Source organism: Amblyomma americanum, chromosome 2 (assembly GCF_052857255.1).
Source record: "Amblyomma americanum isolate KBUSLIRL-KWMA chromosome 2, ASM5285725v1, whole genome shotgun sequence".
Classification (NCBI taxonomy): Eukaryota; Metazoa; Arthropoda; class Arachnida; order Ixodida; family Ixodidae; genus Amblyomma; species Amblyomma americanum.
In genome coordinates, this window is record NC_135498.1 from 75,462,036 (window position 1) to 75,479,482 (window position 17,447).

The 17,447-nt window shown below is 47.7% G+C and overlaps 1 protein-coding gene across 1 annotated transcript in view; it reads left to right on the forward strand.

Annotated features, from left to right (window-relative positions):
- Window positions 1-17,447, forward strand: part of LOC144118706 (membrane metallo-endopeptidase-like 1) — a 55,147-nt gene that overhangs the window by 11,726 nt on the left and 25,974 nt on the right. Inside the window, exons 3-7 of the mRNA XM_077651553.1 lie at window positions 1,308-1,432; window positions 2,471-2,717; window positions 10,649-10,747; window positions 14,255-14,335; window positions 16,711-16,820. Coding sequence (XP_077507679.1) covers window positions 1,308-1,432; window positions 2,471-2,717; window positions 10,649-10,747; window positions 14,255-14,335; window positions 16,711-16,820 — 662 coding nt within the window. The remainder of the gene's footprint in view (window positions 1-1,307; window positions 1,433-2,470; window positions 2,718-10,648; window positions 10,748-14,254; window positions 14,336-16,710; window positions 16,821-17,447) is intronic.

Sequence of the window (17,447 nt, forward strand, 5' to 3'; positions counted from 1 at the left end):
ATTAAAGACATCAGAGACGGCGCGAAAAAGAACTTACCTGAAGACGTGGCCAACTGTCATCGCACCGCAGATTTGGACAAAAGCAAGGTTCTGAGGAGTGACCAGGCACCAGATTGTGCGGGAATCGTTTCAACCGCCTGTCATTCAAAAAAGAGAAGTGAAGTGCGTCAGCAATTCTGTCACCTGAAAAGAAAAGAGATCAATATTCTTGATGGCTAAAAATGCGGAGAATTTTGCTGCTTGGTTTTAACGTTTTTTTGTGTGCGTGTGTGTGTTTTCGAGATGTTGGCGCGCCCTGTTTTATATACTGCCGTTGCTGCAATAAAATTCTTTCAGTTGCTAGTCAGAGTTTGTGTCTGTGTCTCTCTTCTTGTCCCATGTGTTGCGTTTCTAATATTTGTGTCATGAACCAACTAGCCCTTCTAATCCCTGTCTTGGTATTCATTATGCAAGCTACAATCAGAGTTACAAAACATGACGGAAGGAAAGAGCGGCTCACAACACAAGGCGATACCCGCAGCTGTTTATCACAGTCTTCTCAACGGGATGTTTGTACACAGACTTTCATTCAAATTGGAAAAAAAATGTCATACTTGAATGGTTAAGAGTACCGCCCCGCCGCTCCCCACACCACGCAAGCGTGATCGCCTCGATTCTGCTATCTTCGAGCGCAACTGATGCTGAACATGTGCATGTCCTGGCATCTGTAGTAAATATAACAGATGCTTCAGGGATTTGCTTACCAATCCCTCTTCGAAATTCAAGAGTGAAAAAGTATTGATTTTAAGAACCAAATATCAATTCCGGCTAAAGACAACATTCCCCACCTTGACTACGAATTAGCCTTCCTAAAGCAACTGAAAAAAAAAGCAAAAAACATCCCGAATATGGCATACGGTAACCTGAGGAGGCCAGAAAGCTATTTTAAACACATGCCACATGACCGTATTTTATTATATATTGTATTAAAAAAAACTATTGAAATTTAACGCAGCATGAACGCCGCGAGTAGCTGCTGTAAACTACCCAACTTCCTTCAAAACCTGCGTTGAGAGAGCGTGCATCGTTGTATCTGCATGATTTAAGGGGGGGGGGGGGCGAGGTAGTGCACATGTAAGTGAACACGAGCAATAGTAGCATGCCAAAATTTTTTCTGACAGAACATAGACAACATGCCAGCATGGTCGACCAACATTTTCCGTTTTCTGTGTACGGCTCAGCTACAATATATTTTACAGCTGCAAATGCCAGTGTAACATTCGCTTCATATAACAAACGAAATAAGAAAAAAAACTACTTTTTTCCAGTGGAGCTGGGTGGCGTACCTGAATGCCATGTTCAGAGATATCCACACATTCATCGAGGACAGTAAGGTCATTGTTAAGAACCGGCCTTTCTTCGACGCTTTTATTTCCCTCATTGGAGAAAAAAAGTGAGTGCAAAGTTCGTAACCATCCATCCTGGGACCAGCGGCTCCGTTGGCGTCAGGTGCTAATGGTTGCGCGCCTTGATTACTCCACTGTTCTCCTGCATGTAGCAACACCCCATTTCTGTACAGACCTTATTTATTAAAAAATAATGGAAATTCCAAACAAAGATTTGCATCCTATGCAAATCCTATGCAACATACTGTGGCTTTGGAGCTAAAGTCAGTTAATAATACAGGAGCTAAAGTCAGTTAATAAATTCGTCCTTTCAAACACCTGTGTGGACCATTAACCCCGTTCGTTGCCCACGGTTGCCCTTGCGCCAAGGGCACCTAGCATCACCAATCACGATACGAACCTTGTACTCGCGGACAACTTTTTGTGGCAATGCAGCAGAGGCTAGGCAGGAAACAGGAGGGGGCGATCCCATTGTCCACGTGCCGTTAAGTGTGGGTTGTATGGTGTTGCGGTAGGGGTGCGGAGTGGTGAACGGAATAGGATAGGATAGGATAACTTTATTGAGCTCTAGCGCAAGTGCGTTTATGCGGTTCAGATTAGTCCATCTACGCAACGGTCGGTTGCCCCTGTTCCAGGGCTCCGCTGAATGCTGCCGTCAGCTGAGCTCGCCGTATCAGACAGATGTGGTCATCGCGGCAGTCGCTGGAGAGCATACCCTGCCATTTCTCCGCACTTGGGTTTGGTATAATTGGAACGACGTCGACGTTTTGACATTCCCATATTATGTGATATAGTGTAGGTTTTTCATGGCACCACGGACACTTGTTTTCGTAAAGTGTGTGGTGGATTTTACTTAGCGTGTTTAGGTTTGGGTATGACCCCGTTTGTAGTCTCCATGTGGCAGCCTTTTCTTTGGGGTAAGTTGGAGAGATGACACAGGGTCAATAATGCATAGGAGCCGAGTCCCCACGGGAGAAGCAAATGGCCATCTCCTTCAGTTTCCATAAAAAAAAAATTGTGCAATTGCATACATGTTATGCTGACCGGCCTTCTGGTGGCTATCCTGTCTCCCCACTGCGCACCAGCCAGCACAGGCGGGCGGCGCTGAACTATCTTGGTTTCTACGTCCTCATCTACTTGATGCCTTTCTACCCGGACGCACTTGGCAAGGACAAGGACCTCATCGGCGCCAAGGTTCACTCGCCGCCCAGCATGCTGAAACGGCCGCAGATCTGCTTGCGCCGCAGCGAGTACACATGCCCGCAAGGCGTGCCCTCGCTGCTGGCGCAAGTGTTCGCCAACTCCACCAGCCTGGCTGACGTCACCAAGAACGTGAGTGCTGCCTAAAAACACCACCGCCTGCTCAGTCGACAGGAGCGTGGCGCCGTATTTTGTAGCGAAAGCTACACTAGGCTATAAGTGGCCAGGAACGCGGAATTTTGCCTGGAAATACGGAACGCATGTGAGGTGCGTGAGTTCGCTCCGAGCGCTCACGGAGATCCTCTTCAAGGCCAACGCACGCTTCGAGTCACCAAAGTCACGCAGAGAAAGTCACAAAAGTCGCCGTGGAGCGATCAATGTCGCGGCAACGCAGCGCTTTCGCATTTCCCCAATACGGGTTGCCCCAGTGATTGAAAATGGAAAATTGGCTTTTGAGGAAAGGAAACGGTGCTGTAATTGTCTCACTTATCTCGGTGGACACCCAAACCGCACAGTAAGGGGAGGGAGAAAGGTGAGTGAAAGAATAGATAAAGAGGTGCCGTAGGTGGAGGGGGGAGGGGCTCCGGATAAATTTAGACAACCTGGGGACCATTAACGTGCACTGACATCGCTCTGCACACGGGCGCCTTTGCGTTTCGCCTCCATCGAACAGAGGCCGCCGCGGTCGAGTTCGAACCCAGGAACTGCGGATCAGTAGTAGTAATGCTTTTGCATTAAATATTTGGAGGACGCTTAAGCTTCGTCTTTGAGTGAGACGTGAGGCGCGACAGCCTGTTGCAGCGTTGCCATGGTGTCCACGGAACGCCATCGCCCCTTGGGCGCGACGCGTGGCCCGTTGGACCATTTAAGTAAAGGACGCCTAGCTCACATATATATCTGGGTGGACACACGAACCGGGCCGTAAGGGAAGTAAAATGAAATGAAAATTGGTTCTAAGGAAAGGAAATGATGCCTGTCTCACATTTCTCGGTGGACACCCGGGCCGCGCCGTAACGGAAGGAAAAACATTAATGTGGATTAGCTCAGCTAATCCAGGATATACAAAGCGAAAGCGAGATTGAGATCTCCACTGACCCACGGAGCCGATTGTGCGCCTTTCCTTTCGTGAAAAGGAACGGCCTTTGCAAAGTTGTCAACGCCAATGAACTCTATGAACGCCGTCAGCTCACTGGTTTTATTTGGCTTTTGAGGAAAGGAAATGGTGGTGGTAGTGGTTTTATTAAAAATGATAGTAAAAAGGAAGAAAAATATTTTTGCTAGCCCCGGCATCTGCCATAGATACAGTATCAGTATCGCATATCTCGGTTGACACCCGCACCGCGCCGTAAAGGAAGGAGTAAAGGAGGGAAGGAAAGAAGAAAGAGAAAACTGAAATTTGGATTTTCGAGTAAAGGCGTGGCGCTGAGCTGCGGCGGAACACCAGTGGCTCGGTGCTACTAGTGGCCGTAGTGACTAGGGAGCGAGAGAGAGAAACGAAAGGTCAGGCAGCGGAGACGGCGGCGGTCACCTGCACGTGCGTGACGTCACTCGTGCTCCGACATACGCCGGCTCACGTGAAGCGCGGTGTTGACTAGCGTAGTGAAGCTTTTCGCTTCAAAACAACATCGTATACGCTAGACGCGCCTTTGTTCATTCGAAACCATCGAGCTGGCGTGGCGGAGTGGTTAGCGTGCTCGTCTCGCACTCGGGATACCCTGGTTTGATTCCCCAACTTGACCAATTACCTACTCGGTTTTATTTATTAATACTTCTGGGACTTTTCGCTCACGGCCAACGCTGACGACGCCGACAATTCCAGCTTTTCTGCGACACGGGGCCCTTAACGGTGTCGCGTTAATAATTTCGACCATCCGGCGATTTTCAAAGTAACACTAATGACGCGCGTGCCTTTTAAGTTTTGAAGCGAAAAGCTTCACTAGGCTCGTCAACGCCGGACTTCGCGTGAGCCACACTACAGATTTGTCACAGCTGCGCATGCGCGAAACCGAGTAACGTCACGCGGAGCGCAGGTGGTCGCTGCTGCCGCAGCCGTCGTAGCCACCGCGGGCTGCCTCCGTCGTCTGACCTTTCGCCATGGAAGGGGGAGAAGAAGACCCAGAAGTGGTAGCGTGGGAGTTGGCTCAAAAGCAGCGAAGATATGAAAAGTGCAAGTATAGACAAGCGGCTGAAACGCCAGAATCACGAGAGGCACGCCTTGCTAAACGGCGGCAAAAGGATCAAAAACCAAACAAAGCAAGTCAGCCGACGGCGTTCATAGAGTTCATTGGCGTTGACCGCTTTGCAAACTCCGTTCATTTCACGAAATGAAAGGCGCAAAACCGGCTCCGTGGGTCAGTGGAGACCTCAATCTCGCTTTTCGCTTTGTATATCCTGGATTAGCTGGGCTAATCCATATCAATTTTTTTTGTAGAGGGAGCTACACTAGGCTACCAGTCGAGCATTTCGCAGTACATGGGAGAGGCGAGGTGGAGCATGCGCCATTACCATGTCAACCGAAGAGGGGCAAAGTGCGGCGTGCGCTTCGCCGTCGCCGCTGCTGCGCGCCCGTTTGCACCGTCAAAGCCGAGCGTGCCATCGCGCGGATGAGCAGTTGTGCGCATGTGCCGATACCATGGTAACCAGGGAGAGCCAAAAGCTGCTCCGCGTTCTTCGTCGCCGCCTGGCCGCACGCCGCTCTATCACCCGAACCAGCCCTCGCATGCGCAGGATTGCACAGCACACGGGCGCTTTAGCGTTTTTTTTTTTTGGAGGAAAAACGCTATAGCGCCCGTGTGCTGTGCGATGTCAGTGCACGTTAAAGATCCCCAGGTGGTCAAAATTAATCCGGAGCCCTCCACTACGGCACCTATTCTTCCTTTTTTCACTCCCTCCTTTATCCCTTCCCTTACGGCGCGGTTCAGGTGTCCAAAGATATATGAGACAGATACTGCGCCATTTCCTTTCCCCAAAAACCAATTATTATTATTATAAAAGGCAGAGATGTAGTGGGCGTCTGTATCCCAACGTTTAACATGCATGCAGAGAAGGAGAGTCCAGCCGCTGATAAACGGTGGTATAGAAAAGAGAAGATTAACTCTTCCAATCCTGAGGTTGCCGCCTGGCAGTTGGCTTGAACTAAACAAGAACGTTAGAGTCTGTGTGTACGTGAAACAAGGTATCACTGCTGTCAGATATCTACCTCCCTTCGATTGCGGTGAATAATGGTGAAGCCTGCCGTGTTCGGCTTCTGGAAAGCGTCAGTATAATCCAAGGAGTCAACGCGGCACCGGGAACATCTGTCAAGCAGACGATTGAGGTGGTATACCAGCCTACGGCACGGTTTCACAGGTGTGTGTGAATTTGGGTGATTTCAACAGGAAACAGGACTCTCATAGCCAGTGTATGAAAGAAAAGTTTGACTTTAATTTACGTTTGGACCCTCACGTCCAGACTACACAATGGGGAGCTACAATAGAGTTTGTATACTAAAGAGGCTCTACCAAATCGAAACACTGTATCGACAAAATTGTGACCGCTGCATGCTGCTTCACAGATCATCGGGCAGTCTCTGTCAAGCAAAATGAATAAAATATGTGTATACCCAATGTCTCTCATTTCTAAGCATACAGTGACCGCAACAAGCTCTTCAAGGGAAACGTGTATACCTCTTGCTACGTATATCCTGGCATAGCCGAGCTCAGCCACTGCCAATTTTTCGGAGCTCTCCACTACGGCATCTCTATCTCGCCTTCCTTCAAGATGGCACGCGCGGCGTGCCATCTTCAAGATCACGGAGAGAGAGAGAGTGCTGGGACACGCGTGCAGGAAGCGAATAAGACAGTCTTATAATAATAATAATAATAATTGGTTTTGGGGGGAAAGGAAATGGCGCAGTATCTGTCTCATATATCGTTGGACACCTGAACCGCGCCGTAAGGGAAGGGATAAAGGAGGGAGTGAAAGAAGAAAGGAAGAAGAGGTGCCGTAGTGGAGGGCTTCGGAATAATTTCGACCACCTGGGGATCTTTAACGTGCAATGACATCGCACAGCACACGGGCGCCTTAGCGTTTTTCCTCCATAAAAACGCAGTCGCCGCGGTCGGGTTCGAACCCGGGAACTCCGGATCAGTAGTCGAGCGCCCTAACCACTGAGCCACCGCGGCGGGTGAACGGCGCATAGCTATATAGTTCCCTTTTTCGGTGGCCCAGGCTTCGGAAATTGAAAATTGAATATTGGTCGTTTGGGGAAGGAAACAAGATTTCAATTTTAAATTTCCGGAGCCTGGGCCACTTACAAAGTGAACTATTGGGAGAACCCGCCGCAGGGGCTCAGTGGTTATGGCGCTCGGCTACTGATCCGGAGTTACCGGGTTCGGACCCGACCGCGGTGGCAGCGTTTCAATGGCAGCGAAACGCAAAGGCACCCGTGTGCTCTCGGATGTCACTGCACGATAAAGATCCCCAGCTAGTGGAAATTATTCCGGAGTCCTCCACCTCATACTACTACATGAACGATACCCAGACCAATTCCGCTCGTCCTGAAACTTTGCAGCAAACCAGGAGACTTCACAACACACCCTGCTCACATGCCCCACCTTCCCTCATCCCCTTTCACCGCCCGCGGCGGAGTCTTACTGGGAGACTCCTACGACCGAAATTTCTCAAGACCAGAGCCGGCTCATCTCCAGTGCTTTGAGAAGGATTTCTTTCCGAGGGCTATCCTTCGCTTTGCAGGGGTGCCTCCTAACAGTGAAGGAGCACCCAAGTCACATGAAGGGGGCTTCGCCCCCACCATTTACATCATCGTTGGCAATAAGCGTTTCCTCCACCGCCGCCACAACGACACGTCTTCCTTTCACCCCCTCTTTTATCCCTTCCCTCGCGGCGCGGTTCAAGTGACAGCCGAGATGTGAGACAGATACTGCACCATTTCCTTTCCCCAAACACAAATTTCCAATCCCATTTCTTTTGACAAAAGAAAATGGCCCAGTAATTGTCAACATTGCGGCGGACACCTGAACCGCGCAATAAGGGAAGGGACAAAGGAGGGGCTGAGAGAAGAGAGGGGGAGGTGCTGTAGTGGTGGGCTCCGGAACAATTTCGACCACCTGGGGATCTTTAACGTGCACTGACATCGCACAGCACACGAGCGGGTTAACGTTTTGGTTGGTTTTCTAGGGGGGCGACAGGAAATGGCACAGTATCTGTCTCACATATCGGCGGACACCTGAACTGCGCCGTAAGGGAAGGTGTAAAGGATAAAGTGAAAGAGAGGAAGAAAGAGGTGCCGTAGTGGAGGGCTCCGGAATAATTTCGACCACCTGGGGATCTTTAACGTGCACTGACATCGCACAGCACACGGACGCCTATGGGTTTCGCTTCCATCGAAACGCTGCCGCCGCGGTCGGATTCGAAACTCGGAACTCCGGATCAGCGGCTGCGTTTTTATGGAGGAAAAACGCCAAGGCGCCCGTGTGCTGTGCGATGTCAGTGCACGTTAAAGATCCCCGGGTGGTCGAAATTATGCCGGAGCTCTCCACTACGGCACCTATTTATCTTTCTTCTTTCACTCCCTCCTTTATCCCTTCCCTTACGGCGCGGTTCAGGTGTCCAACGATATATGAGACAGATACTGCGCCATTTCCTTTCCCCAAAAACCAATTTAAAAAAAATCAGTAGCCGAGTGCCCTACCACTGAGATAACGTGTTTCGCCTACATCGAAACGTTGCCGCCGCGGTCGGGTTTGAACCCGGGTATTCCGGTGCTCCAAATCAGTAGCCGAGTGCCCTAATTAGCCAACGCGGTGCGTAGACTTCGGACTGCCATTGGCGAACTCCGTAATGGCGGCTGGAATTGTTTACCCGCCGCGGTGGCTCAGCGGTTAGAGCGCTCGGCTGCTGATATGGAGTACCCGGGTTCGAACCCAACCGCGGCTGCCGCGTTTCGATGGAGGCGAAAAGCAAAAGGCACTTGTGAGCTGTGCAATGTCAGCGCATGTTAAGGATCTCTAGGTGGTCGAAATTATTCCGGAGCCCTCCACTACGCCACCTCTTTTTTCTCTCAGTCCCTCCTTTATCCATTCCCTTACAGCGCGTTTCGTGTGTCCGCCGAGATGTGGCACATATACTGCGCCTTTTCTTTTATCTAGAAACCAACTTTCAATTTTATGGGAGTGCTAAAAAACACCCCTCTCTTCCAAAACGAGCAACAGTTATAATAGGTGAGATATTTTTCATTTTGATGTAAATATACTTACATCTTCTGTCTCCATGTGGGTTGAAAGTAGTAATCTCGAGCAACGAGCGGAGTGTAAGGTATTTTTGAGACTTAAAGACAGGCACTCATACCTATCCGTGTAAAGGCCAACAAAATCCGCATAAAAAACTCGTGCGCTATACATGGCCCTTTGTCGGAACGTGAAAGCTCTTGAGGATGAATCCCCTGACTCCATTCGCAGTCTACCGAGCTCGGCCATTTGGTTATGCACTTCGCTTGTCACCACAGCGTGGCAACACGGCCATTCATATTAATTCATTGTATGCGCAGAAGAGATTAGTGCGGACAGCCTGAAATTTGAGAAACCCTTCATTTAACCATATATTTATTTTGAGTCGACGTTTCGGACAGAGCCTGTCCTTTCTCAAGACAGAAGTTACAGCGATCGCTTAGCTATGCGCCTCACTAAGTATGTGCTATGCTCTTGGCGGCTGTGCCGTGGCGGAGGATATAAGCCGCGGAGTGGCCGCTCGCCTTGGGAGAAGGTGCAATGGAAGAAGAAGAAGACGCGGCTAGTGGAAGATGAAGACGCTTGGCGAGACGTTCTTTACGTACCTCCGATACATTCTTAGTAGATGGGCAGCCTCAGGCCAGGCAATGACCGCGGGGCGAAAGAATCAGCTTCCCGTAGGCTCTGAGGATGCCGCTTGTTATACACGCGGCCACTAGATGCATCTTATTCCGCCATTGCGCCTTCTCCCAAAGCGAGCGGCCGCTCCGCGGCTTATAACCTCCGCCACGGCGCACCCGCTAAGAGCATAGCACATGTGCCCTCCCTTTCCTCAAAATCATCGGCGTCTGCAACGTTGGCAATGCCAATGAACACAATGCACGTTGACAGCTTTCGCTTTGTATATCGTCATGGTTTCGTGGGGCCTAACGTGCCAAAGCGACTCAGGCTATGAGGGACACTGTAGCGAAGGGCTCCGGAAACATCAACAAACTCCTGCTGACCCGAAAGGCGCGGCTTCGATCCCCTCCGCGGCACTTGTATCTCGATGGAGGCGATATGCTAGAGGCCTGTGTACTGTGCAATGTCAGTGCACCTTTAAAAAACCCAGGTAATCGAAATTACCCGGAGCCCTTCATTACGGCGTCCCTCATAGCTTGAGTCGCTTTGGGACGTTAAACGCTATGAAGCTGAACCAATTGCGTTTGCTCTGCGATTAGACAAATCCTGAACACTGTGCAATGGATTTCCTCGCATTTCAGCTTATGTGCAGGGCAGTAATTAGAACAAAACCGCACAAAATTCCTTTTTTTAAACTGCGCAGATGTTAACGTTGACAGTGTGGTTCAAACATTTCCTCAAAAACGAAATTCATCAACACTCTGAAACAAACGTCATGATTCTGAAATATGGCTTAGCACTGCGAATAATCCAACGAAAATATGGTCTGCTACAGCGCCACGAGTGAAATAAATCTCAGGTACTTGCTTGTAGTAGTCGTGAAGAAGAATATACCATGAAATCCCAATACGTAGCATTTTTTGATGGCAAACAAGAGGTGAACGGGCCTGCCAAATCTTTGGCGTTGGTGAATTTGTGAAGTCAGCCTTTCAAGGCTGAATTGCCCCAAGTCCGCCTTCCAACAAAGCCTCATGATTGCAGGGCAGCTTTGCTCTTACGCAGTTCCCCTTGATACATAGCCGAAGTTCGATTACTACAAGAGCGATATGCGTGCTCAACGACGACTGAACGCCTAGAAAGAACACAATAACCAGTTTGTATTCGTGTTTATTCGACTGTCATGCAGCAGGTTCTCTGAACATGTTTCTCGTGCAGCTCACATGGTGGATTGAACCTTTGAAGACGACGATGAAACTCTTTGCGGAAAATGTGTCCTGGTTGGGAAAGAACGAAGTGAAGCTTGTCCAGGAAAAGGTACCTCTTCCACTGCGTTCTATTCAGAGAGAGATAACTGAAATGCTTAACACAAATTTAATGCTGGAGAGATGACTGCGCATCATGCCAAACTATGAGCAGTGCAGCTAGTGCACCCGAGAAGGCCAGGCCTTCCACTCTGCGGAATTCCTTGATGAGGTGTCGTCATCATCATCATAATCCTAAATGCGGCCACTTCAGGGCAAAGGCCTCTCGTATTTTCCTCCCACTTCTTAATCTCATCCGCCCACCGAACTTTCTGCCGTCCCCTGCTACGCTTGCCTTCTCTTGGAATCCGCTCCGTTACCGTTAAGATCCAGCGGTTTTCTTGCCTTCGCATTACATGCCCTGCCCAAGCCCATTTGTTCCTCTTGATTTGGACTAGGATGTCATTAACTCGCGTTTGGTCCCTCACCCGCTCTGCCCGCTTCCGGTCTCTTAACTTTACACGTACCATTTATCTTTTCATTGCTCGCTGCGTTGCCTTTAACGTAAGCTGAACCCCTTTTCACTGGTCTCAATGTTTCTGCCCCAAAGGTGAGTACCGGTAAGATACCGCTGTTGTATACGTTTATCGTGAGGGATACTGGTAAATTGCAATTCATGAACTGAGAGAACCCGCCGTGTGCGCTTCACCCCATTCTTATTCTTCTAGTTATCTCCCTCTTATGATCCGGATCAGTGGTCACCATCTTCACTAAGTAGACGGAATGGGGTCAGTGGACTCACTCGTTGTTTCAGTGTTTACTAGTTGCGCTTACTATACATGCCGGCTGCTGCACAGAGAAGACAGCTAATATATTCGGTGCGACTTAGGTCACCTATATATTCACATTCTGCTGGTTTCACCAGCGGATACTATTGCTCGGTTCTTGCTTACGCTCTTCTAGCAGCGTGAAGGTTTCCTCCCCAGATCGAAATCACAGTCCTTCTCAACTGCTGAAAGTACTTTGCTCAACAAATAAAACTCGAACAATAGAATGAAACACGAACAACGACATCAGAAGATCTCAGGCTGGGGAAACTCAATCCCTTATTTTTTACTTAATTACAGTGCCCTTAAGGGCCCTTGTGCGACGGTTTTACATAGGAGGAAGTTGTTGCGACGCATATACTTCAAAAATACAGCAAGAAATAAAAGAACAGCGAATTAAGTAGAAGCGTGGATTCTAATATTTCACTTCAATGAAATCGCAAAGGATACAAATAAAATTTGTATAGAGTGTATACTCACCTTTTCACGGCACAGTTGATATAAAATAGTATAATTCACATAATATTATAATATGCAATGCAAAAATGCTAGCGGACACCGTTTCATTACAACAAATTTTGAAAAGATTGCAAGGTAACTTCAGTAGTAATGTGTGATGGCAAGCTACTCCAGTCCGTTATTATGGAAGAAATGAAGTTAACGTCTTTACGAAGACGCCAAGACTGTCCTTCAGAATTGTTAGCCGTACTCGCTTGCATTTCTGTAGTAGCGATAACAGGTTGACATTTCATTTTGGTTCTTCGCGTTTCATTTGTTGGGTATGGCACATGTACTGTAGCATTGGAGTGTTTTTTAAGAGCAAAACCTCTTGTTCATCACGTTTCTCGATTTCTTGGGGTCTGCCACCACCTCCCTTTGGCGTGAAATAATATATGTTAAGCCCGAGGAATTCAAGATGGCGGCCCGGATAGTAAATCGATATAGCAACCCAAATTGTGATTTATTGGAGACGTCATTAATATATTAAATTGGGGACTGATTGGTGACGTCAGTGATATATCCAAGATGACCGCCAATTGATGACGTAACCGATAAATTCAAAATGGCGGCCGTCATAGTAAATCAATAGCAGCGCAATTGGTGATTGATTGGAGACGCCACTTATACATCCAAGACGTCGACAACCAAACAGCTTACGCTCGCTACTTCAACGTCTTCCAGATGGTGGCGGCATAATTTTCTTTAGCGTGATCTGATGCATGGTCTAGCAAATGCAGGCTCAAACTCATCGCACGCTTGGGAAGGAATATTCTCCCTCTCTTGCCACGTAAGGAGCCTTGCTCTGCAAACAACTCGTTCTTTATTTGGCACTGCCACAAAGGGATCAATACCATACAGCGTCGCTCACCATATAGTGTCGCTCACATACAGCTTAATTAAGTCATTGAAAAGCCTTGGCCAACCATTGGAACCCTGATTTTTGCTCTACATTAACGCCTAGTCACTGCCATTTGTACAAAAAAAAAAACGCACCAATATAAGACAGCACAAAGGGCATATCTCTGCCTGTTATTTGTTATTGTTTTTTTTGGTACATTTGTTCCAAAAACTCGTTACGAAGTTGCATCGGAGCATTTTTCTGAGGTTATGGCTCCTGTTGAGGATTGTCGAGCGTTTGTTAAATACGCGATAAATGTTTCCGAACCGTAACCCCTGAACGACAGATTCTTTACGTGGAGGGAAAAAAGTAAAAATCACACGATCTATTTTCACGCTTCTGCTCCTACAAAACTCCTTTAAAACTGTGCTCCTATAGAACTCGCCATATCCATTTTTACACGGTGGACGATTCCAATGTATGAATGCCACTGGTTTTGCCTGCCCTGAGAACTCTGAGCCAGATAGAGTCTGGTTTCTCTGATGGGCAGGTCTCTTAGAACGGTGTTTATCCATCTCGTCAGCCTTTGGTACGGCTGAACTCAGCAACTGCCGAAGCAACAACAGTGCGAGTTCCACCAGCAGTCGTGTTCCTACGGGCGAATTTTGCAACATGCTTCCAGATCGCTATTTGATGATCATTTGGTGTCCGAAATCATGCTCAAACCATCCGTTTGTAGCTCTTGGAACTCCATCTGGTCGAGTGGGATGATGCTCAAGCTTTTTGAAAACGTTTGGAAATCCGACAATGAAATGAAACCAAATACACTGCAGTGCTTCTCATTGCCAAGGTATCACGTCGTGACGCTTAACTTCATAATTAAGGATACATCCAAGCATATAGTGCTGGTCACATATATTATGTCTGCTCTCCTCTGTTAGAATAACCTCACCTCAAAGATTAGCCTTTGCACCTGATCATTGTTCCCAAGTTATTTCTACGTTTCTGTGCACGTTGTCTTTTCTATATTGTTCTTTTTGGCGTGTTACCAATTATGCTGATGCTGTGATAGTTATCAGCGCTTAACGAGAAAAGAAGATTGTCTGAACACGGCTGCCTCCTGCCGAACATTATAGGAAACGAATCAGACACGTTCTTGCAGAAATCATCCTCAATTAACAGTTGCGACTATTTTCTCCGATTCATTTTCACCTCGCCTTAATTAACAGCGCTCATTCTCATTCAAACACAGCTGCACTCATTTAAAATAAACGTGTCGACCGTTTTTCGGCTATTGTGTCTCCACGGCTAGCTTAAGTTTACGCAGCTTTCACCTAGCGCGTTGTTTTCATGCTCCCACAAAACAAAATGCAAAGTTAATCCTAGCGCCCTAATTCTGCTTTTTCGATTTCAGATCACAAATATGGAAGTGTCGCTAATATTTCCCAACTCGTTTATGGAGGGGAAACGCACTACAAAGGAACTGAAGTGCGACGTGAGTAACTGCTGAGGCACCAGCCTTCCTTTCCGTTGGCGGTTCCATTCCAAGTACCCGTGTGCAACATTCTCACGCAAAAATTTTGATTATTGAAGAAGTGTGACATTCTGGTGTAGCAATATTTAAGGTTATTATCCATTCTTCCGATATGTGGCAAATCCTTTCTTTTACAGGGTTTCCATCGCTCCCATCAGACTGCTATAAAGAATCAATAGGAATGCTTTTGACGATAGCAAAAACGTTAATAGCAAAAAAATGCAAGCCAGCCGACGGGAGATCTGCGGTTATATTGATTGTTTTAGTGAAGTCTTACCTTACATGCAAAAAATGCGCTCATAAACTCTTTCCCTTTCAAAAATTCTTTTTCCAGAATTCTTGGGTATGCTGTACATAATGTGTGCTCTGAAAGGAGACCAAAAGAGCCCCTTGCATGTCTTACACGTTGGAACTCGCAGACCAGAACCATGCTTACTGACAAAGGAGGCGTTCGCGCTCAGCGGAGGCGGCCGGGGGGGCCGTCTGTGCCGCCGTCTGAAGCTCTGCATGGTTCGCTCATCATGCAGTTTGGGGAGAAGGAGGAAAACATTTATCGGGAGCTTAAAAGTTGGTTCGCCTCATTCCGTGAGCCCAATGGCCTGAAGCGCTACTAGTTCCCTCTGCGCCAGGTTCTTCTGGACATAACGGTTCTTGTTGCGTAGGGTGGCCTCCCAACGCTCGCAGGTTGCGTCAAGCGTTTCTTCTGAATTGAAGTTTCTTTGGCATAGCCAAGTCATGTGAAATATTGTGCCTGTTCTCCGCATAAGGGGCAGTCCGGATCATATATGTCGGTAGGTTACTTGTTCATAATGACGGTATTGGGCAGAGTGTTAGCTTTTACTCTCCTAATTCTGAGTTATCCTCCCTTACTGAGATTCTTGCTAGGCATGGAAAAAGCTCTTCTGCTGGACCTATAATGTTCTGTGAAGTCTACGTAGCTTGGTCGCACGGTTTCAGGGTTGTCCAGAGGGTATGACGACTGCGTACTCAAGGCTTGGAAAAATGTGGCTCGAGCCTCAGAAGTGGCTGCCTAGTTCCCGGGCATGTTCATGTGCCCAGTGGTCCAGATAAGTAATGCATGTTTCGGTTCTGCTTATTTTAATATCTTCCAGCAGGGCACGCCAATTCCCCCTCTGCTGAAATTCCGCATTGCAGTTTGAGTGTCGGGCGTCACTACTGTATTCCAATTCCAACAGATGGCTAGGACTGTGGCTGCCTCTAACGCCTCCGTTGCATTCTCCACTATGATCACTTCGCCGCTAATATGAGAGCCTTCGGGCGTTGTTATTTATATTGCGGGTATCCCGTTCGCGGTGCCTCCTCCGTCTACGCATAATGTACCTTGCCCATTATCTCAGCGCTTGGATAGGTATTTCGATTCTGCTTCTCTCGTGCCCTCGTTGAAATCTTTATACATGCGTTTCGGGACTGGTTGCGCCCTAATTTGTACCCTGGTGCTTTGAGGAAGTTCAGTTGTTCGCTACCTGAGAGGGTATAGCGAATTTGAACCTTTTAAGTGTTTGTGTTCCCGGCCTGCCGTTTGAGGACTTCCTTCCGTGTTTAGCTTTCTAGGCTGTCGAGAATGTACGACTATATTTACAAGCAAAGCCCGTTATACTTAGTCGTACGGGCAGGGACACTTTATTCTTCATTATTTTTGGAGTCCCACAATATTTTTCTATTTACAAGCAAACGTAGCGCACGGGGCAGTTGTTGGAATATGAGAGAGGCTTGTACAGTGGGATAAACAGCCAGCTTACCGGGCGCTTAGACGTTGTGGCGTAGCATCGAGAAGCATATTTTGTGCTTTTTTAATACTACTGCTTTGAAGTAGCGTTCTATAACTGCTCGTTCTGTTTCAAGATGCATTAGGTTTTCGATAACGAAGGGAGGACCTTACGATTGCACTGCGAATTTAAAACGCTGCTGTTAAAATTTTTGTTCGCATGCATTCCTACAAGCCGTTCTCCCAGCTATTTCTCCCACCCGGCGACTGCAGGGCCAGCACATCTTGCTTACTTCACAGATCGGTGCTCGTATATGCGTTAGAATTTGCGGTAGAGGAGTGCGGCTTCATATCTGGAATATATTTAGCAAATTATCTCGATGTTTCAGAACGAATGGTTCCCAAAGTCAAGAAATGCAACAAACGAATCACTTGTCATGCAAAAGATGCTCGTCTTACATGAATAAAAGAGTGTGTTGTTCTTTCCTAGCAGTGTGACTTCAGTTGATAAGAGGACAGTTTCTTCCTGTAGTAGAAGAGTGGCATGTATCTCAACCTATCAGTGAAAAAAAAAAAACTGGTAGAATGGGTTTCCTCTTTACCTTTGCAGTATAAGCCTAATCTATTTATGGAAGACCCCATAACTCATTTCGTGAAGGCGATGTTCAGCAGCGCCCATGCTTCGAAGAGTGAGCTGAAGACCGGCAAAGCACCTCTTATGTAAGTACTTTCCCCAGGTAGTCATGCTGTATCGCTTTATAATACCTAGAAAACGTTTCTCATATAACCGTCGCTAACCAGCTTGAACAAAAATAAATGCCCAAACGGAAAAAAGCCCACCTGGCTCATTCCCTTTAACCCTGTAATGCACAACGAATCACGCACGATACAGGTGTAACAAATTCCGGAAGACACCTGAGCCGCCGCGGTGGCTCATATGGCGCTCGACTGCTAACATGAAAGACACGGGGTCAATCCCGGCCGTGGCGGTTGGATTTCGATGGAGGCGAAATTCTTGATTCCCGTGTACTGTGGGATTGTCAGTTCACATTAAATAAGCGCATGCCAGTCCCTCGTAGCATGAGTCGCTTTGGGACGTTAAACCCTCATAAAGCAAACCAAACCAGAGGCGATCATTAAACTATAAAGTTGGAAGCGCAAAATACCGGACGAGGGACAGAATAAGGGACGCAAAAACAGGTTAACGAGCGCTTAAAGCCTTAAAGATGGCTCAGGAGAGTCATCTTTAAGGCTCGCTGAAGCATGTCAGGTCCTAATAGTATTCTAGAAAAGAGATTTCGGTACTTATCAATATATAGAAAATTTGGGTCAGCTCAATGAGTGAAG